Raw genomic sequence first — 24,216 nt, forward strand, 5'->3', positions numbered from 1 at the left:
TGCAATTGTATAGGGCGTTTGTGAGGCAGTTTTGGTGTCCTTATCTGAGGAAGGATGTCCTTGCTATAGAGGGAGTACAGCGAAGGTTTACCAGGCTGATTCCTGGGATGGCATGTCTGTCATATGAGAGAGACTAAGTCGGTTAGGATTATATTCACTGGAGTTTAGAAGAGTGAGAGGGGATCTCATAGAAACTTATAAAATTCTAACAGGATTAGACAGGGTAGATTCAGAAAGAATATTCCCAATGGTGGGGGAGTCCAGAACTAGGGGTCATAGTTTGAAGATAAAGGGTAAACCTTTTAGGACTGAGGTGAGGAGAATTTCTTTTGCCCAGAAAGTGTGAATGTGTGGAATTCACTTCCACAGAATGCAGTTGAGGCCAAAACATTGTGTGATTTCAAGAAGGAATTATATTTAGTTCTAAGGGCTAAAGGGATCAAGGGATATGAGGGGAAGGCGGGATCAGGATATTGAATTTGATGATCAGCCATGATCAAAATGAACAATGGAGCAGGTTTAAAGAGCTGAATGGGCTCATCCTGCTTCTTGTTCCTATGTGTGTTCATATAGCTGTAATGGATAGGAGCATGACATCATTAGAATGGAAGTGTGTCACATGATTCAGTTATAATTCCTAGATGAGCCCAAAGCCTATCATATTGAAGAGCTACTCAAGGATGCACCTGAATATGAAGAGGTCCTCACAGGTCAACAAAACTTACAGCTCCTAAATACAAACCTAATTATTGACGCATTCACTAGAAATACCCAAACCTAGCAAGCCATGTGGAAGGTGTAACCTTCTGCATGCACCAAGGAAACGTCCAGCTTTCCAGCAATTCTGCAAGGTGTGTGACAGAGCCATGACAGTGGCAGTGCACTATAGCAAAGGACGATACAGCTACAAAGAGCTGTGCAGCAACCCAAACAGACTGAACACAACAGGTATCTTCCAGCAGTAAGAATGACCATTCGATATCCTGTCAGAAACATATGCATGAGGTGACTGACCAACCAGAAAATGTGCACAGCGAGACAAAGAACAATTTTCACACCATCATTCTTGTGAAAAACTTAGATACCGTCACACCATCCAAAGTGTTTGCCAAGATTCAAATTAACCACCCTAACAATGTTAGCAACTATTTGTTATTGGCCACGATTGATACAAAGCAAGTGCAAAATAATACTTCTATAAATTCTAAAATACATCTCTCCATAGACATGGAGAAGCATGGTGGAACCTACTACTGTGAGACTTGCACTGTGAGAGTTTACGCTGGTTCACTCAATCCATGTGCAGAATTTGTAATCCCGGGATGCAAATACAATCCTTCTGGGTGCCGCTACATTATGGAGACTAAAGACTCAGGTATTGTAGGTGTATAGGCATGTCAAGACTAGTAACAATCCATGGAATCAGTCAGACTTCACACAGCGGGTCTACCACAGAATCTACTTCTAACCTATTATCAGAATATTCAGCGTATTTCACAAAAACTGTCAATTTTAGGGTAGCTGCAACATTACATTTGCAGGAGAATGCGAGTTTGTCAATTGATCTGGTGCATTCTCAGAATGCAAATTCCAACAACTGCAAGAAGAAACAGTGAAAGATTCTGCACTACAGACTGTGGAAAACTGTCACTGAAGAATGTTCTGATTCAATTCAGCATGGTCATAAACACCTGAGACCATTTTGACTTTAGTGGGGCGAGCTTGGCGTCTCCCAGGGAGCGATTTTTAAAGGCAGGCAGATCATCATCCTGGAATCTTTGTGACCTGATATTCTCCAATAACTTCATCACTCACACATGGAGATAGATCAGATGAAAAGATTCACAAGAGAAACAGTCTATTGGTCGGGTATAAACAATGACATTGATGTAATTATCAAGCAGTGTGAGGTTTGTCAAGAACATTTCCCCAGGTCAGCAAAGAGAACTACTGATTTCACATGAGATTCCTGCCCATTGGTCCAAAATCACATTTGACCACGTTCATGTCCATGACACTGACTTCATCATCATCACTGACTACTTTACCAGGTCCCTATTATTCAACATTTGCACAATAAAGCTGTCACACACACTCTCAGTGTTTATTTGGTGAGGCTACAGAGATCACTGTGGATAACAGTCTGCAACTTACTGGTAAGCCATTTCAGGATACGTGTGAGAAGTGGAGTATCGATCACAGTACTTCTCCTCATTACCCTAGCTCTAACGGCCAAATTGAATGAATGATTCACTCGGAGAAATTCCTAATTCTCCATTGTACACAGACTGAGAAAGATTTACACATTGCAATGTTACACCTGAGAGCAACACCTTTAGTTACAACGACTCTATCGCCGCCAGAGGTAATATTTGGCAGATTAGAGTGCACCAGTTTACTGACTCTTACCCATTTTACTCTCTCAAAAACTAGACATTTAAAACTGAAAGAGAAGATGACCAATGTGAATGATAAAAATACGGGGACAGAATGAGCAAGTTTACAGTGGGAAGAGCAGGTTCATATCCAGGATCCCACCAGTCGAGGTGACAGGGATTGGTTCAGATCCCAGGTCCTATGAAGTCGTTACGCACAAAGGCGCAATGGTGAGGCGTAACTGGGGACAAATCAGATCCATTCCAGATCCTCGAACACGGTGCTGTCCTATTGCATTGAGGACAAGATCCCAAATGTAACCAGGAACAATATCCAGAACAATCCCACAGATCACTGTGAGAAATTAATGAAACTTCCAGACAAGATTACCATTACAAAATCCGGGTGCACCAGCAGATTATCTCTATGGTTCAGGAACTCATAGATTCATTAGTTCTATACACTTAGGTAATGGTGACTAAACATGAACATGTATTGTATCTAGTTATACTACTTTGAAAGGGGGGAGAAGTATCTTTACAAAGAAAGGGTGATGTTGTAACATGCCTTTAAGAGATAGCAGCATCATAAGAAAATAAGTGGGCCATGCAATCCAGTTTTAGTTTCACTTTTGCTTTTAAGCAGAGCACACACACATATCTCGGATGTCTTCAAGTTTGATATCCATGTCTATCTGTTCACATGTGTCTAGTCTTAATAAATGAACCCACAACATGTTTACTCAATCCCTTATGAGTGATTGGTCCTTTATATCATTATAACATGACAGTCTCAAAGTGCTTTACAACCAATTAAGTATATTTGAATTGTAGTCTGCGTGGTTTTCCTCCGAGTGCTCTGGTTTCCTCCCACAGTACAAAGATGTCGGGTTAAGTTGATTGGCCATGATAAATTACCCCTTAGTGTTAGGGGAATTAGCAGGGTAAATATGTGGGGTAAATATGAGGATAGGGCCTGGGTGGGATTGTTGTTGGTGCAGGCTAGATGGGCTGAATGGCCTCCTACTGCACTGTAGGGATTCTATGATTCTAGTTACTGTTATAATGTAGGAAATGTGGCAACCAATCGGGAGCAAAAGTGATACCAAAAATATACAACTAATACACCATACCTAACAGGCTCCATCCTGTCTGTGCCCCCTCCACCCCCCGCCCTCCACCCGTCCCCGTCCCCCGCCCTCAACCTTCCTCTAACCACCTATCGAACATCTTGTTAAATGTTGACATCACCTCCACTTCATTCACCAATGTGGATTCCACAGCCTCACGACGCTCTGTAAAAAATATGTTCTCCTGTTTGTTCCACAATCCCTCTTGCATTTAATCTTGTCTCTAAGTCCTCTTGTTCCAGACCATCTGACTGCTGTTTTTATTTCCTTAACTACATTCCTTCATAATTTACACAGCTCCATTAAAATGCTCCTTAATTGGGCGGCACGGTAGCACAGTGGTTAGCACTGCAGCTTCACAGCTCCAGGGTCCTGAGTTCGATTCCCGGCTCGGGTCACTGTCTGTGTGGAGTTCGCACATTCTCCTCGTGTCTGCGTGGGTACCCTCCGGGTGCTCCGGTTTCCTCCCACAGTCCAAAGATGTGCGGGTTAGGTTGATTGGCCAGGTTAAAAATTGCCCCTTAGAATCCTGAGATGCATAGGTTAGAGGGTAAAATATGTGGGGGTAGGGCCTGGGTAGGATTGTGGTCGGTGCAGACTCGATGGGCTGAATGGCCTCCTTCTGCACTGAAGGGTTTCTATGATTTCTATGATTCTTCTTAATCTCCCATGTTCTAAGGAATACATCCTATTGCCTCAATGTCCTTCCCACTGCATGAAGCTCAAAGTGCCGTGGTGTCTCCACTGTGATCTGGCTAAGTTTCCCCATTAAATCTCCTGTTCGTGTATTAATCACAGCTTGCTGATAATTGGCCTGAATGACAGGTGAACCTTGTCAACCCATTCAAGCACAGTTTGCATTTCGGCAGCAAGAAATCTTTCCGCTTTAACCTTACTGAAGTATTTTTTGCTGCTCAGATTGCAGCTTGTGAGAATTTGCTTCCCCTGCATAGGCAATGGAGGAGCCTTGGGCCTGGTCTCCCCTCTCCTCCCCCATTCTCCTGGCTGAATCAGCTGCTTTCTGAAGACTGGCCCCACAATCAGCAAAGAATCGAAGAGTCGAAGGGTTGACGGTGTTTGTTTGAAACAATGTCAGCTCACCTTCAATCTGGTCCGCGCTGAATTCAATCTGAAACAGAAACAAAGAGGAAATGTTTCTGAGGAAATGTTCCTGGGTATCTGTTATTCTATACATAGACCAACCCGAATCCCTCAATTAGACTCCAGTCTGCAACTCACTCCCGGGTATCCGTTATTATAGATATAAACCATTATATATATTATATATTATATATATATAAACCAGTAAATTTTGAGGAAGAGAGGGTGTCACAGGCTGATAGACTGGAGGAAGTAGATGTTCGGAGGGAAGATGTACTAGCAATTTTGAATAAACTGAAAGTTGATAAGTCCCCTGGGCCTGATGAAATATATCCTAGGAGTCTTTGGGAGGCAAGGGATGAGATAGCAGAGCGTTTGGCATTGATCTTTGCGTCCTCACTGTCCACGGGGGTGGTGCCAGAGGACTGAAGAGTGGCAAATGTGGTTCCTCTGTTTAAGAAAGGGAATAGAAATGACGCTGGTAATTATAGGCTGGTTAGTCTTACTTCGGTGGTCGGTAAGTTGATGGAAAAGGTCCTCAGGGATAGGATTTACGACCATTTAGAAAGATGCAGCTTAATCCGGGATAGTCAGCACGGATTTGTGAAGGGCAAGTCTTGCCTCACAAATTTGATAGAATTTTTTGAGGAGGTAACTAAGTGTGTTGATGAAGGTGGTGCAGTTGATGTCATATACATGGATTTTAGTAAGGCGTTTGATAAAGTCCCCCATGGTCGGCTTATGAAGAAAGTAAGGATGTGTGGGATAGAGGGAAGTTTGGCCGATTAGATAGGTAACTGGCTATCTAACAGAAGACAGAGGGTGGTGGTGGATGGAACATTTAAGAAGCTATTGGATAGGCACATGGAGTACTTCGGGATGATAGGGAGGAAATAGCTTGATCTGGGTTTCAGACAAAGCTCGGCACAACAACGTGGGCCGAAGGGCCTGTTCTGTGCTGTACTGTTCTATGTTCTTCTAACCACCCCGAACCCCTCGATTAGATTCCAGTCCGTAAATAACTCCCGGGTATCCGTTATTATAAATATAGACCAACCCGAATCCCTCGATTAGATTCCAATGTGTAACTCACTCCCGGGTATCTGTTATATATATAAACCACTCTGAATCCCTCGATTAGATTCCAGTCTGCAACTCACTCCCGGGTATCTGTTATATATATAAAAACCATCCCGAACCCCTCGATTAGATTCCAGTCCATAAATCACTCCCAGGTATCCGTTATTATATATATAAACCACTCGGGTATCCGTTATTCTATATATAAACCACCCTGAATCCCTCGATTAGATTCCAGTCTGTAACTCACTCCCGGGTATCTGTTATTGTATATATATAAACCACCCGAACCCCTCGATTAGGTTCCAGTCCGTAAATCACTCCCAGGTATCCGTTATTATATATATAAACCACCCGGGTATCCGTTATTATATATATAAACCACCCCGGACCCCTCGATTAGATTCCAGTCTGTAAATCACTCCCAGGTATCCGTTATTATATATATAAACCACCCGGGTATCCGTTATTATATATATAAACCACCCTGAATCTCTCGATTAGATTCCAGTCTGTAACTCACTCCCGGATATCTGTTATTATATATATAAACCATTCTGAATCCCTCGATTAGATTCCAGTCTGTAACTCACTCCCGGGTATCTGTTATTACATATATATAAACCACCCTGAACCCCTCGATTAGATTCCAGTCCGTAAATCACTCCCAGGTATCCGTTATTATATATATAAACCACCCGGGTATCCGTTATTATATATATAAACCACCCTGAATCCCTCGATTAGATTCCAGTCTGTAACTCACTCCCGGATATCTGCTATTCTATATATAAACCACCCTGAACCCCTTGGTTACATTCCAGTCTGTAACTCACTCCCTGGTATCAGTTTTTTTCTGTATAAATCACCCCGAACACCTCGATTCGATTCCAGTCTGTAACTCACTCCCGGAAATCTGTTATTCAAAATATAATCCACCTGAACCCCTTAATTAGATTCCAATCTGTAACTCACTCCCAGGTATCTGTTATTCTATATATAAACAAACCCGAACACCTCAGTTGGATTCCAGTGAGGAGCTCACTCCCGGGTATCTGTCATCCTATATATAAACCACCTAAACCCCTCGATTAAAATCCAGCCTGTAACTCACTCCTGGGTGTCTGTTATTCTATATATAAACAAGCCCGAACTCCTCAATTAGATTCCAGTGAGTAGCTCACTCCTGGGTATCTGTTCTATGTATAAACCACCCGAATCCCTCAGTTAGATTTGAGTCCGTAATTCACTCCCGGGTATCTGTTATTCTGTATATAAACTAGCCTGAACCCCCTTGATTAGATTCCAGTCTGTTCCTCTCTCCTGGGTATCTGTTATTCTATATATAAACCACCTCGAACCCCTCGATTAGACTCCAGTCTGTAACTCACTCCCGGGTATCTGTTATTCTATATATAAATAACCCTGAACCTCTCGATTAGACTCCAGTCTGTAACTCACTCCCGGGTATCTGTTATTCTGTATATAAACCACCCCAAACCCCTCGATTAGACTCCAGTCTGTACTCACTCTTGGGTATCTGTTATTCTATATATAAACCACCCCAAACCCCTCAATTAGATTCCAGTCTGTAACTCATTCCCAGGTATCTGTCATTCTGTATATAAACCACTCCAAACCCCTCGATTAGATTCCAGTCTGTAGCTCTCTCCTGGGCATCTGTTATTCTATATATAAAACAACCAAAATCATAGAAACCCTACAGTGCAGAAGGAGGCCATTTGACCCACCGAGTCTGCATCGACAACAATCCCACCTAGGCCCTATCCCTGTAACCCCACATATTCACGCTGCTAATCCCTCTAACCTCCGCATCCCAGGACACTAAGGGGCAATTTAGCATGGCTAATGTACCTAACCCGAACATCTTTGAACTGTGGGAGGAAACCAGAGCACCCAGAGGAAACCCACACAGACATGGGGAGAACGGTCTGGTCAAGGAGAATGAAGAGGTGATAGATAGGAGTTACAGGCAGGTGGTCACACCGGGGCCACAAGAGACAGACAAGTGAGTCACGGTTAGGAAGGGGAAGGGGAAAGGTCAGGTATTAGAGAGTACCCCAGTGGCTGTGCCCCTTAAAAATAAGTACTCCTGTTTGAGTGCTGTTGGGGGGAGCAGCCAACCTGGGGGAAGCAACAGTGGCCGTGCCTCCGGCGCAGAGTCTGGCCCGGCAGCTCAGAAGGGTAGGGAAAGGGAGGATGAGCAAACTGACCACAGCACAAAGGTACAGGGAGCCGTTCAAGTGGGGGGAGAAACAGGAAATGTAATAGAAATTGGGGACAGTACACTTTTGGATGCTGTTGGGGGGGACGACTTAGCAGGGGTAAGCCATGGTGTACAGGTCACTGGCTCAGAGTCTGTCCTTGTGGCTCAGAAGGGAAGGGGGGAGAGGAGTAGAGGATTAGTCATTGGGGACTCCATAGTTAAAGGGACGGATAGGAGATTCTGCGGGAACGAGGGAGACTCGCGGTTGGTGTGTTGCCTCCCAGGAGCCAGAGTCCATGATGTCTCGGATCGTGTTTTCAAAATCCTTAAGGGGGAGGGGGATCAGCCCCAAGTTGTGGTTCACATAGGCACTCAAGACATAGGTAGGAAAAGGGATGGGGGTGTAAGGCAGAAATTCAGGGAGTTAGGCTGGAAGCTTAGAGCTAGAACAAACAGAGTTGTTATCTCTGGTTTGTTACCCGTGCCACGTGATAGTGAGGAGAGGAATAGGGAGAGAGAGCAGTTGAACACATGGTTACGGGGATGGTGCAGGAGGGAGGGTTTCAGATACCTGGACAATTGGGGCTCTTTCTGGGGTAGATGGGACCTCTACAAACAGGATGGTCTGCACTTGAACCAGAGGGTACCAATATCTTGGGGGGGAAATTTGCTAATGCTCTTCAGGAGGGTTTAAACTAATTCAGCAGGGGTGTGGGTACCTGAATTGTAGCTCCGGTGTACAGGAGGTTGAGAGTAGTGAGGTCATGGGTGAGGTTTCAGGTTCGCAGGAGTGTACTGGCAGGCAGGAAGGTGGTTTGAAGTGTGTATACTTCAATGCCAGGAGCATCCGGAATAAGGTGGGTGAGCTTGCAGCATGGGTTGGTACCCGGGATTTCGATGTTGTGGCCATCTCGGAGACATGGATAGAGCAGGGACAGGAATGGTTGTTGCAGGTTCCGGGGTTTAGATGTTTCAGTAAGTGCAGGGAAGGTGGTAAAAGAGGGGGAGGTGTGGCATTGTTAGTCAAGGACAGTATTACAGTGGCAGAAAGGACATTTGATGAGGACTCGCCTACTGAGGTAGTTTGGGCTGAGGTTAGAAACAGGAAAGGAGGTCACCCTGTTGGGAGTTTTTTATAGACCTTCGAAAAGTTCCAGAGATGTTGAGGAAAAGATTGCAAAGATGATTCTGGATAGGAGCGAAAGTAACAGGGTAGTTGTTCTGGGGGACTTTAACTTTACAAATATTGACTGGAGAAGCTATAGTTCGAGTACTTTAGAGGGGTCAGTTTTTGTCCAATGTGTGCAGGAAGGCTTCCTGACACAGTATGTAGATAGACCAACAAGAGGCGAGGCCACATTGGATTTGGTACTGGGTAATGAACCAGGCCAGGTGTTAGATTTGGAGGTAGGTGAGCACTTTGCTGACAGTGACCACAATTCAATTATGTTTACCTTAGCAATGGAAAGGGATAGGTATATACCAAAGGACAAGAGTTATAGCTGGGGGAAAGGAAATTATGATGCGATTAGGTGAGATTTAGGTGGCATAGGTTGGGGAAGGAAACTGCAGGGGATGGGCACAATTGAAATGTGGAGCTTGTTCAAGGAACAGCTACTACGCGTCCTTGATAAATATGTACCTGTCAGGCAGGGAGGAAGCAGTCGTGTGAGGGAACCGTGGTTTACTAAGGAGGTTGAATCTCTTGTGAAGAGGAAGAAGGAGACTTATGTTAAGATGAGACGTGAAGGCTCAGTTGGGGCGCTTGAGAGTTACAAGTTAGCCAGAAGGACCTAAAGAAAGAGTTAAGAAGAGCCGGGGGGGTCATAAGAAGTCTTTGGCAGGTAGGATCAAGGAAAACCCTAAAGTTTTCTATAGGTATGTCAGGAGTAAAAGAATGACTAGGGTAAGATTAGGGCCAGTCAAGGACAGTAGTGGGAAGTTGTGCGTGGAGTCTGAAGAGATAGGAGAGGCACTAAATGAATATTTTTCGTCGGTATTCACACAGGAGAGGGGCAGTGTTGTCGAGGGGAGTACTGAGATGCAGGCTGTTGGACTGGATGGGATTGATGTTCATAAGGAGGAGGTGTTAGCAATTCTGGAAAGGGTAAAAATAGATAAGTCCCCTGGGCTGGATGGGATTTATCCTAGCATTCTCTGGGAGGCTAGAGAGGAGATTGCAGAGCCTTTGGCTTTGATCTTTGTGTCGTCATTGTCTACAGGAACAGTGCCAGAAGCCTGGAGGATAGCAAATGTTGGCCCCTTGTTCAAAAAGGGGAGTAGGAACAACCCTGGTAATTATAGATCGGTGAGCCTTTGGAAAGGATTATAAGAGATAGGATTTATAATCACCTAGAAAGGAATAATTTGATTAGGGATAGTCAGCATGGTTTTGTGAAGGGTACGTCATGCCTCACAAACCTTATTGAGTTCTTTGAGAAGGTGACCAAAGAGGTGGATGAGGGCAAAGCGGTTGATGTGGTGTATATGGATTTCAGCAAAGCGTTTGATAAGGTTCCCCTTGGTAAGCTTTTGCAGAAAATACGGACACATGGGATTGAGGGTGATTTAGTGGTTTGGATCAGGAATTGACTCACTGTAAGAAAACAAAGGGTGGTGGTTGATGGGAAATATTCATCCTGGAGTTCAGTTACTAGTGGTGTACCACAAGGATCTGTTTTGGGGCCACTGCTGTTTGTCATTTTTATTAATGACCTGGATGAGGGCGTAGAAGGATGGATTAGTAAATTTGCAGATGACACTAAAGTCGGTGGAGTTGTAGACAGTGTGGAGGGAAGTGGCAGGTTACAGAGGGACATAGATAAGCTGCAGAGCTGGGCTGAGAGGTAGCAAATGGAGTTTACTGTGGAAAAGTGTGAGGTGATTCACTTTGGAAGGAGTAACAGGAATACAGAATACTGGGCTAATGGTAAGATACTTGGTAGTGTGGATGAACAGAGGGATCTGGGTGTCCATGTGCATAGATCCCTGAAAGTTGGCACCCAGGTTGATAGGGTTGTTAAGAAGGCGTACGGTGTGTTAGCTTTTATTGATAGAGGGATTGAGTTTCGGAGCCAGGAGGTCATGCTGCAACTGTGCAAAACTCTGGTGCAGCCGCACTTGGAGTATTGCGTACAGTTCTGGTCGCCGCATTATAGGAAAGATGTGGAAGCATTGGGAAGGGTGCAGAGGAGATTTACCAGGATGTTGCCTGGTATGGTGGGAAAATCGTATGAGGAAAGGCTGAGGGACTTGAGGTTGTTTTCGTTAGAGCGAAGAAGGTTAAGAGGTGACTTAATAGAGGCATACAAGATGATCAGAGGATTAGATAGGGTGGATAGTGAGAGCCTTTTTCCTCAGATGGTGATGGCTAACACGAGGGGACGTAGCTTTAAATTGAGGGAAGAGAGATATAGGACAGATGTTAGAGGTAGGTTCTTTACTCAGAGAGTAGTAAGGGCGTGGAATGCCCTGCCTGCAGCAGTAGTGGACTCGTCAACATTAAGAGCATTCAAATGGTCATTGGATAAACATATGGATGATATTGGAATAGTGTAGATTAGAGGGGCTTTAGATTGGTTTCACTGGTCGGTGCAACATCGAGGGCCCGCAGGGCCTGTACTGCGCTGTAATGTTCTATGTTCTAACGTGCAAACTCCACACAGACAGTGACCCAAGCCGGGAATCGAACCCGGGTCCCTGGAGATATCAGGCAGCTGTGCTAACCACTGTGCTACCCTGCCGCCTGTTCAAAATGTTTAACCATTCGAAATAGTTAACTCTCTTTCTCTCTCCACAGATGCTGCCAGAGCTGCTGAATTTAGCCAGCATTTTCTGTTTTTATATGTTATTCTGTGTACAAATCACTCCAAACTCCATGATTAGATTCCGGTCTATAACTTGCTCCCAATAGCTGTTATTCTAGCAACTGTCAGTAATGTCACATTGCCTTTTCATTGACAAATTTAATTCCCCTCACTCAATCACAACACCTAGCCACATCATTGATATGCAGCGTATCATCACTTCTCCAATGGAACATCCAGACTATAACACCCAAATACAACACATCACCAACCTCATCACTAATTACCCAATTTTAACATGCGACATCTTTCTAATCCATACCACCAAAGCTCTAGCCCAACCACAACATCCAATCCCATTGGAAATTCACATTGACCAATCACATAATTACATCAGCTAATCACTATCCCATATATCTGCATTGAGATTTGGGGCACCCAGTGATGGCATTCAGTGATGGTGCTTCCACTCGGATTGTCATCCTTGGTCAATACCAGTTCAGCATGAACCAGAATCCTGACTCTCTCTCCTCCAAAGTGTCAGAGAGTGCTTACAATACAGAACCAACCTTTGGCCTATCTAATCCTCGCTGACTCTCTGAAAAAAGAATTTAGTCCTGGATTTACCCAGGCTTTTCTCCACAGCTCTCTCACACCTTTCCTAAAGTGACAGTTGGTGTCTCAGTGAGGGAGTGCTGCTCGGGCTGCAGTAGAGTGTGACAGTTGGTGTCTCAGTGAGGGAGTGCTGCTCGGGCTGCAGTAGAGTGTGACAGTTGGTGTCTCAGTGAGGGAGTGCTGCTCGGGCTGCAGTGGAGAGTGACAGTTGGTGTCTCAGTGAGGGAGTGCTGCTCGGGCTGCAGTAGAGTGTGACAGTTGGTGTCTCAGTGAGGGAGTGCTGCTCGGGCTGCAGTGGAGAGTGACAGTTGGGGAAGTGTGGGAAGTTTTTTTTTCTTGCTGGTAATGGCTTCAGGGATGGCAGTTCAGGCAGTATGCTGCATCTCCTGTGGGATGTATGTGGTGAGGAAATCCAGTAGTGTTTCAGGAGATTTTAGTTGTAAGAAGTGCATTAGATTGCAGCTTCTGGAGGAGCGTGTAAAGGAGCTGGAGGGGGAGGTAGAGGAACTCCGCATAATTCGGGAGGCGGAGGTGGAAGTTGATAGGAGTTATAGAGAAATAGTAACTCCTAGAAATGAGGCTTGGGTCAATGCCAGGAGGAGGGGTAAGAAGCAATCGGGAAGACAATCCCCTGGGGCGGTTCCCCTCCATAATAGGTTTTCGGTGCTGGAGGCTACAGTTGAGGAGGAATCAACTGAGCATAGAGAGCAGATCTCTGGGGGTGAGCCGAGTGAGAAAGCTCAGGTGGTTAGGGGCTGTAAAAGACTGGGCCTTGTGATTGGGGACTCCACAATTAAGGGGACAGATAGGAGGGTCGGAACTAAAGGTAGGGACTCAGGGTTGGTGTGTTGCCTACCAGGGGCTGGGGTCCGGGATGTGTCTGACAGGGTATTCAGGATTCTTAGGGGGGAGGGAGATAAACCACAAGTTATTGTACATGTGGGGACACACGACATAGGGAGGATAGGGGAAGGGGATATTAGGCAGGGATTTATGGAGTTGGGGTGGAAACTAAAGGCCAAGACTGACAGAGTGGTTATCTCTGGACTCTTGCCTGTACCACGGGATAGTTTAGAGAGGAATAGGGAGAGGGAAGGTTTGAATTCATGGCTGAGGGGATGGTGCAGGAGGGAGGGGTTCAGGTACTTAAGCAATTGGGGCTCGTACTGGGGAAGGTGTGACCTCTATGAGAAGGATGGTCTACACCTTAATCAGAAGGGGACCAATATCCTGGGGGGTAAATTTGCTAAGGCCATGCAAGGAGGTTTAAACTGATTCGGGGGGGGGGAGGGATCCTGAGTAGTGGGGCTGAAAGTGAGGGATGCATGGATGGGGACTGCAATGCACGGCATTGCAGAGGTGGGGTGGAGCAGGGTTTGAAATGTGTATACTTCAATGCCAGGAGTATTCGCAATAAAGTGGGTGAACTTGCAGCGTGGATCAGTACCTGGGACTTCGATGTTGTGGCTATTTCAGAGACATGGATAGAGCAGGGGCAGGAATGGATGCTGCAGGTCCCGGGGTTCAAATGTTTTAGTCGAAGTAGGGAAGGAGGTAGAAGAGGAGGAGGGGTAGCATTATTGGTCAGAGATTGTATCACAGTGTCAGAGAGGAGGTTTGATGAGGACTTATCTGTTGAGGTAGTATGGGCGGAGATTAGAAATAGGAGAGGAGAGGTCACCCTGTTGGGAGTCTTTTATAGACCTCCTAAAAGTTCTAGAGAGGTTGAGGAAAGGATTGCGGAGTCAATCCTGCTTAGGAGTGAAAGTAATAGGGCAATTGTTATGGGGGATTTTAACTTGACTAATATTGACTGGAATTGTTATAGCTCTAGCTCGTTAGAGGGGTCAGTTTTTGTTCAAAGCGTGCAGGAAGGTTTTTTGACTCAGTATGTAGACAGGCCAACTAGAGGTGAGGCTATATTGGATCTGGTGCTGGGAAATGAGCCAGACCAGGTGCTAGACTTGGAAGTTGGTGTGCATTTTGGTGATAGTGACCACAATTCGGTTACGTTCACCTTAGTGATGGAAAGGGATAGGCATGAACCTCGGGCCAGTGGTTTTAGCTGGGGGAAGGGTAATTATGAGGCTATTAGGAGAGAATTAGGAAACATAGGTTGGACTAGGAGATTACAGGGACTGGGAACGTCCGACATGTGGAGTTTTTTCAAGGAGCAGCTACTGCGAGTCTGTGATAGGTATGTCCCTGTCAGGCAAGGAGGAATTGGTAGGGCTAGGGAACCGTGGTGCACCAAAAAAGTTTCTTTGTTGGTTAAAAAGAAAAAGGAGGCTTATGTTCGGATGAGACGTGAGCACTCGGGTAGTGCACTAGAAAGCTTTAGATTGGCTAAGAGGGAGTTGAAGAGCGAGCTTAGAAGGGCTAAAAGGGGACATGAGAAGACTTTGGCGGATAGGGTTAAAGAGAATCCTAAGGCGTTCTATAGGTATGTCAAGAACAGAAGGTTGGTTAGGGCAAGTTTAGGGCCAGTTATAGATGGCAGAGGGAAGTTATGTGTGGAACCGGAGGAGATTGGTGAAGCATTGAACCAATATTTCTCTTCGGTGTTCACGCAAGGGGACATGAATATAGCTGAGGAGGACACTGGGTTGCAAGGGAGTAGAATAGACAGTATTACAGTTGATAAGGAGGATGTGCAGGATATTCTGGAGGGTCTGAAAATAGATAAATCCCCTGGTCCGGATGGGATTTATCCAAGGATTCTCTGGGAGGCAAGAGAAGTGATTGCAGAGCCTCTGGCTCTGATCTTCAGGTCGTCGTTGGCCTCTGGTATAGTACCAGAAGATTGGAGGTTAGCGAATGTTGTCCCATTGTTTAAGAAGGGGAACAGAGACTTCCCCGGGAATTATAGACCGGTGAGTCTCACTTCTGTTGTCGGCAAGATGTTGGAAAAAATTATAAGGGATAGGATTTATAGTTATTTGGAGAGTAATGAATTGATAGGTGATAGTCAGCATGGTTTTGTGGCAGGTAGGTCGTGCCTTACTAACCTTATTGAGTTTTTTGAGAAAGTGACCAAGGAGGTGGATGGGGGCAAGGCAGTGGACGTGGTATATATGGATTTTAGTAAGGCGTTTGATAAGGTTCACCATGGTAGGCTTCTGCAGAAAATGCAGATGTATGGGATTGGGGGTGATCTAGGAAATTGGATCAGGAATTGGCTAGCGGATAGGAAACAGAGGGTGGTGGTTGATAGTAAATATTCATCATGGAGTGCGGTTACAAGTGGTGTACCTCAGGGATCTGTTTTGGGGCCACTGCTGTTTGTAATATTTATTAATGATCTGGATGAGGGTATAGTTGGGTGGATTAGCAAATTTGCTGATGACACCAAAGTCGGTGGTGTGGTAGACAGTGAGGAAGGGTGTCGTAGTTTGCAGGAAGACTTAGACAGGTTGCAAAGTTGGGCCGAGAGGTGGCGGATGGAGTTTAATGCGGAGAAGTGTGAGGTAATTCACTTTGGTAGGAATAACAGATGTGTTGAGTATAGGGCTAACGGGAGGACTTTGAATAGTGTGGAGGAGCAGAGGGATCTAGGTGTATGTGTGCATAGATCCCTGAAAGTTGGGAATCAAGTAGATAAGGTTGTTAAGAAGGCATATGGTGTCTTGGCGTTTATTGGTAGGGGGATTGAATTTAGGAGTCGTAGCGTTATGTTGCAACTGTACACAACTCTGGTGCGGCCGCACTTGGAGTACTGTGTGCAGTTCTGGTCCCCACATTACAGGAAGGATGTGGAGGCTTTGGAGAGGGTGCAGAGGAGGTTTACCAGGATGTTGCCTGGTATGGAGGGGAGATCCTATGAGGAGAGGCTGAGGGATTTGGGATTGTTTTCGCTGGAAAGGCGGCGGCTAAGAGGGGATCTTATTGAAACATATAAGATGATTAGAGGTTTAGATAGGGTGGATAGTGATAGCCTTTTTCCTCTGATGGAGAAATCCAGCACGAGGGGGCATGGCTTTAAATTGAGGGGGGGTAGTTATAGAACCGATGTCAGGGGTAGGTTCTTTACCCAGAGGGTGGTGAGGGATTGGAATGCCCTGCCAGCATCAGTAGTAAATGCGCCTAGTTTGGGGGCGTTTAAGAGATCCGTAGATAGGTTCATGGACGAAAAGAAATTGGTTTAGGTTGGAGGGTCACAGTTTTTTTTTAACTGGTCGGTGCAACATCGTGGGCCGAAGGGCCTGTTCTGCGCTGTAATGTTCTATGTTCTATGTTCTATGTTCTAAAGTGTGACATTCAGAATGGGATAAAATACTCCAGTTGGTGCTAAACCAGATTCACCAAAACTCCCTTGCATTGGTACCCCATGCCTCTATATATAAAACCCAGGGTGGTGTATGCCTTTATAACCATTTTCTCAACCTGTCCTGTAACCTTCACTGAATCATGCACATAAACCCCAGCTCTCTCTGACGATCCTTCCTCTGGTCGGAGCGGGACACTGGGCAGCAAGACTCCAGCACCAGCCCTGCTCCATCACAATCTCTTCCACTCAAGCCCGGGTGGTGTCGCGCTCTTGAAGCTCCTCCTTAAATGTATTTTGTGGGATCTTTAGCTGGCCCCTCTTCTTCCATCTGGTGTTGTCCGTTCTACTGCCCCTCTGGTGGGCTTTATATCCGGGAGGTGAAATCTGTGTCTTGTCCGTCTCAGGCATCTCTCTGTCACAATGTCCCACTGGAGCCTCTGTCCAATTCTCTGCATCACTTCATCATTGATGATGCTGTTTCTCCGTGTGATACCCAGGATCTTACGTAGGCCACACAGGTGAAAGACCTCCAGCTTATGTGACACCTTTGCTGTTCTTTCCCATGTCTCACTGGTATATAGAAACCCGACAGTGCAGAAGGAGGCCATTCGGCCCATTGAGTCTGCACCGACCACAATCCCACCCAAGTCCTATCCCCATAACCCTATGCATTTACCCTAACTAGTCTCCCTGACACTAAGGGGCAATATGGCATGGCCAATTCACCTAACCCGCACATTCGCCAATTCACCTAACCCGCAGGACTGTGGGAGGAAACCGGAGCACTTGGAGGAAACCCATGCAGACATGGGGAGAATGTGCAAACTCCATACAGACAGTGACCCAAGCTGGGAATTGAACCCAGCTCCCTGGCGCTGTGAGGCACCAGTGCTAACCACTGTGCCACCGTGCCACCGATTGCGATTACTCTGGAGATGTAGAGTAGCAGCTTCCTGGGCGTGTTGAGTGTGTTGGATCCCCAGGCTGTGTGGACCTGCTGGAAGATTGATTGTGCTTTGTTGATTCTTGTGTGGACGTCCATCTCTGTGTCACCCTCGCTGGAGATGTTGTTTCCAAGGTAGGGGAAGTGGTTGATGTCCTTGATGTTCTGTTGCCCGGTGATGGGACGGTCTTGTTGCTGTCCAGTCGACATGGTGTGGGTTTCCTCGCAGTGATGAACAGACCATCCTGGACACGGCTACTCTCAAGCCCGGTGGTCTTGTCTCGGAATGAGGGCAACTCTTCAGATGATGTCATCTGTGAAATCCAGCTCTGTCAACCAATGGTGTTGCTATGGGATACCAACATCTGTACCCACCATCGCCTCCCTCATGATGTAATTAGTTACCGACAGGAAAAGGAATGGGGAGAGTTTGTAGTCTTGCCGTGCGCCTGTGATGATGCTGAAGGAATCCACGGTGCCCAGGCTGGTCTTGATGGAGTCATGGTAGAAAACAGGAAGATGTTGATGTCCCACTCTGAGATGATGTGCTGTCTCGGGCTGCAGCAGAGTGACTGTTCCTGCACCCCCTATAGAACTGTACACTTTATTTTGTATTGTTGCTCCATGCTCTTCCTGACAAAATGTTCACAGTTCTCTACATTAAATGTAAATCCCTCCTCTTTCCATGTCACTCTCTCCATCCCTATCTTTTTTAAAGTTTTTTTATTAGTGTCACAAGTAGGCTTACATTAACACTACAATGAAGTTATTGTGAAAATCCCCTAGTCACCTGTTTGGGTACACTGAGGGAGAATTTAGCATGGCCAATGCACCAAACCAGCACATCTTTCAGACTTTGGGAGGAAACCAGAGCTCCCAGAGGAAATCCACATTGACATGGGGAGAACCTGCAGACTTCACACAGACAGTGACTAACCCAAGCCGGGAATTGAACCTGGGTCCCTGGCACTGTGAGGCAGCAGTGCTAACCATTGTGCCACCGAGCCGCCCCACATCTCCCTCACTCTATCAGCAGTATCACCTTCAAACCCTCTGTCGCTCCATCCCATCTCTTTCAGGCCCTGTCATTCTAACCTCTCTCTGTCTCCATTCTCCTCTCTACGTAAAAATATATAGAATATCCAGCACAGACACAAGTGTAACAAATGCACTGTTTAAACCTCACACTGGTCACCCCCCATTCTAATGAACTCATCTTGTCAATGCATTGTGCTATTTTCTCTCTTGTGCTCTCTCATATGATTAACCATTTCCTTTTCGAAAACAATTGAATTCTTTACCTTAGTCACACATTGATGAGATATACATTCTAACCTTATTTCATTTTTGTATTTATTAGTAACTTCCTTGTTTTATTGGCCTGAGTTCCAGATTCTTCTACATGTGGAAGAATACTCTCCACATCTACCCTGTATATTCATACATTTAAACACCTTCCTCAGATTTCCTCAAAGCAACAACTTGTTCAAATCTCTCCTGAACCAACCTTGCAAATCCTTTTCATATTTTAATCCAGTGTTTCCATGTCCTCTTTATAGAATGAAGACCAGAACTGGGCACAAAGGTTTTGAAGCATAGCCTGCTCAGGGTCCTGTACTGGAATACCACCACTTTTGAATTCTACATCCCTGTAAATAAATCTCAGTTTGTTGATAACATTTTAATTGTTTTGCTGTCCCATGATGCTGATTTTAATGATTTATTCACCTGGATCTGAAGATTCTTTTACTCTTCTATCCCATTTAGTTTCTGGTCCTTGTCAAAGTTCATCATCTGAGGGCGGCACGGTGGCACAGTGGTTAGCACTGCTGCTTCACAGCACCAGGGACCGGGTTGCATACTGGCATCAGGTCACTGTCTGTGTGGAGTTTGCACATTCTCCCCATGTCTGTGTGGGTTTCCTCTGGGTGTTTCGGTTTCCTCCCACAGTCCAAAGATGTGCGAGTTAGGTGGATTGACCATGCTAAATTGCCCTTAGTGTCAGGAGGGTTAGTAGGGTATAATCTCACATTTATATATTAAATTCCATTTGTCACTAAACCACCCACTCTGCAAGTTTCCAAATGTTGCATTCTTCCTCAGTGCTCGCTGTGAGTCCCTTAGTTTGGTATCATCTGCAAATTTTGACACTAAGTTACTTACTTATTCCCAAATCAAAATCATTCATGTAAATGACGAATAAGCAGGTCCCAGCACTGATCCTTGTTTCTGGCATCTCTCCAAACTGAATAACTATAAAACCGACTAGGGTCGGAAACCATCCTGAGTATTTCCTCCTCCAGTGTGCCACCTGACTTCATCCTAACCTCGGCAATCAGTCTGCCATGTTGCACCTTAACAAACGTCCTTTGAAAATCCAAGTATGTAGTATCTAATGCATTACCCTTCCCTATTTTTTCCATTAATTTGTTAAATAACCCTATCAGGATAATTAAACAGAAACGAGCCTTTTGGAATTCATGTCAATTTTATTCTATTTCCTGCCACTGACTCGCGCTGCCCTGCCTATAATTCCCAGGCCCTGTACAAACTTCCTTTCTGTATTTTGGAACAATATGAGCCGTTAGTCAGTCCTCTGGCACTACCTCAACCTTCTATCAAGTTTCTGTATATATGAACTAATTCTGCTCTCTCACCTTTTTGAGTGAGTATGAGTGAAAACCTCCTAAACCTTTCAATCATTTCTCTGGATGAAAATTACTTTCTCCCTTTCCATCCCAGCTGCATTAAATATTCTTTTTAAACTCATTCAGCAGTGAACCCTTTGTTTAATTATCTTCTGGTAAAAGCCGAGGTTAAGTGGATATTTGATATTTGTACCATTCTTATCATTCTCTGCTTCTTCCCCTCTCATCATTCCTTCCCCAATATTCAAATCCTCTTTTTTGGGTTTTTGTCCCTTCAATTTCCTCTCTGCTTTCCCACCTTCTCCTGGCTTTCAGTTCCACACTAGCCCCTTCCCTCTGGTAGCTCCTTCAGTGACAGTTTATCTGGGGGAGTGGATATCACTGCACAGTTCAGCATTTTACCTCTGACACCAAGAACGGTGGCATAGTGGACAGTGAAGAAGGTTATCTCCGATTGCAATGGAATCTTGATCAATTGGGCCAGTGGGCTGACGAATGGCAGATGGAGTTTAATTTAGATAAATGCGAGGTGATGCATTTTGGTAGATTGAACCAGGGCAGGACTTATTCAGTTAATGGTAGGGTGTTGGGGAGAGTTACAGAACAGAGAGATCTAGGGGTACATGTTCATAGCTCCTTGAAAGTGGAGTCACAGGTGGATAGGGTGGTGAAGAAGGCATTCAGCATGCTTGGTTTCATTGGTCAGAACATTGAAAACAGGAGTTGGGATGTCTTGTTGAAGTTGTACAAGACATTGGTAAGGCCACACTTGGAATACTGTGTACAGTTCTGGTCACCCTATTATAGAAAGGATATTATTAAACTAGAAAGAGTGCAGAAAAGATTTACTAGAATGCTACCAGGACTTGATGGTTTAAGTTATAAGGAGAGGCTGGATAGACTGGGACTTTTTTCTCTGGAGCGTAGGAGGCTGAGGGGTGATCTTATAGAGGTCTATAAAATAATGAGTGGCACAGATCAGCGAGATAGTCAATATCTTTTCCCAAAGGTAGGGGGAGTCTAAAACTAGAGGGCATAGGTTTAAAATGAGAGGGGAGAGATACAAAAGTGTCCAGAGGGGCAATTTTTTCACACAGAGGGTGGTGAGTGTCTGGAACAAGCTGCCAGAGGTAGTAGTAGAGGTGGGTACAATTTTGTCTTTTAATAAGCATTTAGATAGTTACATGGGTAAGATGGATAAAGAGGGATATGGGACAAATGCGGGCAATTGGGATTAGCTTCGGGGTTTTAAAAAAAAGGGCGGTATGGACAAGTTGGGCCGAAGGGCCTGTTTCCATGCTGTAAATCTCTATGACTCTATTCATTTGCCACAGGAGTGACTGGAGAGAGGAGATTTCACTGCTGCTTCTCTCCCTCTCCAGCTGGGTCAACCAGACACCCAGGAACCAACTCAAGCCCAGAGAAACCTTCAACTTTATTCCTTTGACACAGTGGTTAGCACTGCTGCCTCACAGCACCAGGGACCCAAGTTCAATTCCCAGCTTTGGTCACTGTCTGTGCGGAGTCTGCACGTTCTGCCCGTGTCTGCGTGGGTTTCCTCCGGGTGCTCCGGTTTCCTCCCACGATCCGAAAGACGTGCTGGTTAGGTGCATTGGCCATGCTAAATTCTCCCTCAGTGTACCCGAACAGGTGCTGGAGTGTGGAGACTAGGGGATTTTCACAGTAACTTCATTGCAGTGTTAATGTAAGCCTACTTGTGACACTAATAAATAAACTTTAAGCCAAATGAAGGTTACTGTTACAGATCACCAACCAGTGCAACATTGAAGAGTTTTGTGTGCTAACTGCAGTGTCTGGGGAAATTTCAGCTCTCACTTTGATTGAATTCAGTCCTGTTGAGCAATACTGCACCATGCCGGATTGCATTTCTCTCTCTCAGTTAATGGACTGTAGATTTTTCAATGTATAAAATAACCTTTCAGCACAGCTTCCTCCTGGGGAATGTAAGTGCCCAGACTGAGACCGATCTTGTTCACCGGCGGCCTGCCAGCTGTTAGCTGGGAGTGTAAAGCTCTCCAGCTGTGTCGATGCTGAGACAGCATGAGAGGTCACACAGCCAGGAGGGCAGCGGGCTGACCTCATCCAGCCACACTGCTTCTATCTGCAGTGCCTACGGTTCATTTAGACTAAAGCTTGTATCTGTGCCTTAGCTCCTGTTACTGAGGGCCAGTTCTGTTTCCAGGGGGTGATGCAGTGTGGATGCTGCTATGGCAGGCATTCTGTGATAAGGGACAGCTGTGTATTACACAGAATTTCAGCTGATGCAGCCGCCATGGAGAGAAATCTTTCTCCAGACAGTGGAGGAGACTGCAGCTCAAGCAAACAGCTCGCTGCTAGCTCACCATTGCCAGAAACATAGGGAATGCAGATTCGCTCAGGAATTAGATTAATTTACACTGGAGAAGGTTTATATTTTTTATAGTTTGGAGATGAGGAGGTAAGGAGCAAAGAGTTCCCCTCAGCACCCTCTGGGCCAGGATGGGATTTGGGGGCGGTGTGGGGGGGGGGGGGGGGGGGGTGGAGGAATTAGCAAGGTGCCTGCTGCAGTGATGGTTGTCAGTGAGTCAAGGTCTCCTCAAGGTGTAATGGAGGCTGCCGGATTCTGGCCACAGAGAATCGTCCTGAAATCAGGGAGCTTGGATCTTGTGACGGTGGGAGTCTTTAGGAGGTGGGGGAGAGAGGAGGAAATGATAAAGGTGCTTGCATTTATTTCATGTTAACAAAGAGAAGGAGGAGCTGCTAGAATTGGTACTCACTCTCCCTGCGCAAGGTACAGTAATACATTGTTATTTAAGCTTTCCACACTCATGGGGTCCAGATTGAAAATTAAAGCTATCATCTTTAGACCACAATGGGGTTTTCATTCAAAAAACGTTAATAGAAACCTGCTGAATATCGAGCTTTGTCTTTGTGTTCTCTCCTTTAATAACTCACACAGTCGATAACAGCAGAATAATGATCCGCTCACATTGTCAGGCTGGCCTTGGCTGACCTTCTCTGCTCTACTCACCATCACACTCTTGGGGTCGAAGACAGGTTCCTTGGGGGCCGCTGGTTCCGGAGGAGGGGGGGCTGCTGCTGCTGCTGCCTTGGCAGGTTCCTTCTTCAGTTCTTTCTTGGGGGCCATGGTTCAGTGGGAGCAGCAGAGCTGTGTCTGCAGACAGAGTATCCGCAGCCCCCAGCCCTGTGTTATATAGCCCCCTCACTCAGCCACTAGACAGCTGAGAAAGCTGCAATCACTGACTATAAATGGAAGAAATCTCCATCCCTCCAGGGAATAATGGAGCATTGCTGGCGGCTTCCATCAGCCGCTGCTGCCATGGCAACCACGAAACCGACAGCTCTCGAAAGCTGAGCTAATACAATTAAAGGGAACCATCCTTCCTGAAAAGGTCTTTGACAAAGTCTTTAAGGGAAAGAGAGCCACAGGAGGAGATGGTCACGGCTGCACTGATGTAAAGATGAGCTTGGACATAGCTTCACTCTCTGGACTGTGTGCTTGTAAATGAACAACAGGCTTGAGGTGAAAGTGTCCCTTTAATTGTCCAAAGCCAGAGCTTGGTAATAACCCCGTTATCTGTTGGAGCTCAGAGACCCAGAGATCAGAGCGATGATGCTCCAAATCTTTAAATAGCTCTCTTTATGGGTAGCACCATTGGAGACTGAACAACACCCCAGCCTGGGGAAGCTGTGGGCATTGCCATGTGTCAGTGCCTGTCTACAGCAGCAATGCATTCAGGAAGAAGCTTTTATCAACTTAATAAAACCCCATCCCCACCTTTCTTTCTCATCCATGTGACCACTGGATCCAGATTTCCACTGCCCACTGTACCCACTGCCCACTGTACGCACTGCCCACTGTACCCACGGTCTCAGCTGTATGCACTGCCCACTGTATCCATTGCCCCAACTGCATGCACTGCCCACTGTATCCACTGCCCACTGTACGCACTGCCCATTGTATCCACTGCCTACTGTACCCACTACCCATTGTACCCACTAC

The 24,216-nt window shown here is 45.7% G+C and overlaps 1 protein-coding gene across 1 annotated transcript in view; it reads right to left on the minus strand.

Moving 5' to 3' along the window:
* LOC144489595 (myosin light polypeptide 6-like) overlaps positions 1–23,465 on the minus strand; it is a 40,011-nt gene extending 16,546 nt beyond the window's left edge. Inside the window, exons 1-2 of the mRNA XM_078207458.1 lie at positions 23,224–23,465; positions 4,607–4,634 (exon numbers count right to left, since the gene is read on the minus strand). Coding sequence (XP_078063584.1) covers positions 4,607–4,634; positions 23,224–23,340 — 145 coding nt within the window. The 5' untranslated portion in view covers positions 23,341–23,465. The remainder of the gene's footprint in view (positions 1–4,606; positions 4,635–23,223) is intronic.
* Between the last annotated feature and the right edge of the window lie 751 nt (positions 23,466–24,216).

Source organism: Mustelus asterias, unplaced genomic scaffold (genome assembly GCF_964213995.1).
Source record: "Mustelus asterias unplaced genomic scaffold, sMusAst1.hap1.1 HAP1_SCAFFOLD_2337, whole genome shotgun sequence".
NCBI lineage: Eukaryota > Metazoa > Chordata > Chondrichthyes > Carcharhiniformes > Triakidae > Mustelus > Mustelus asterias.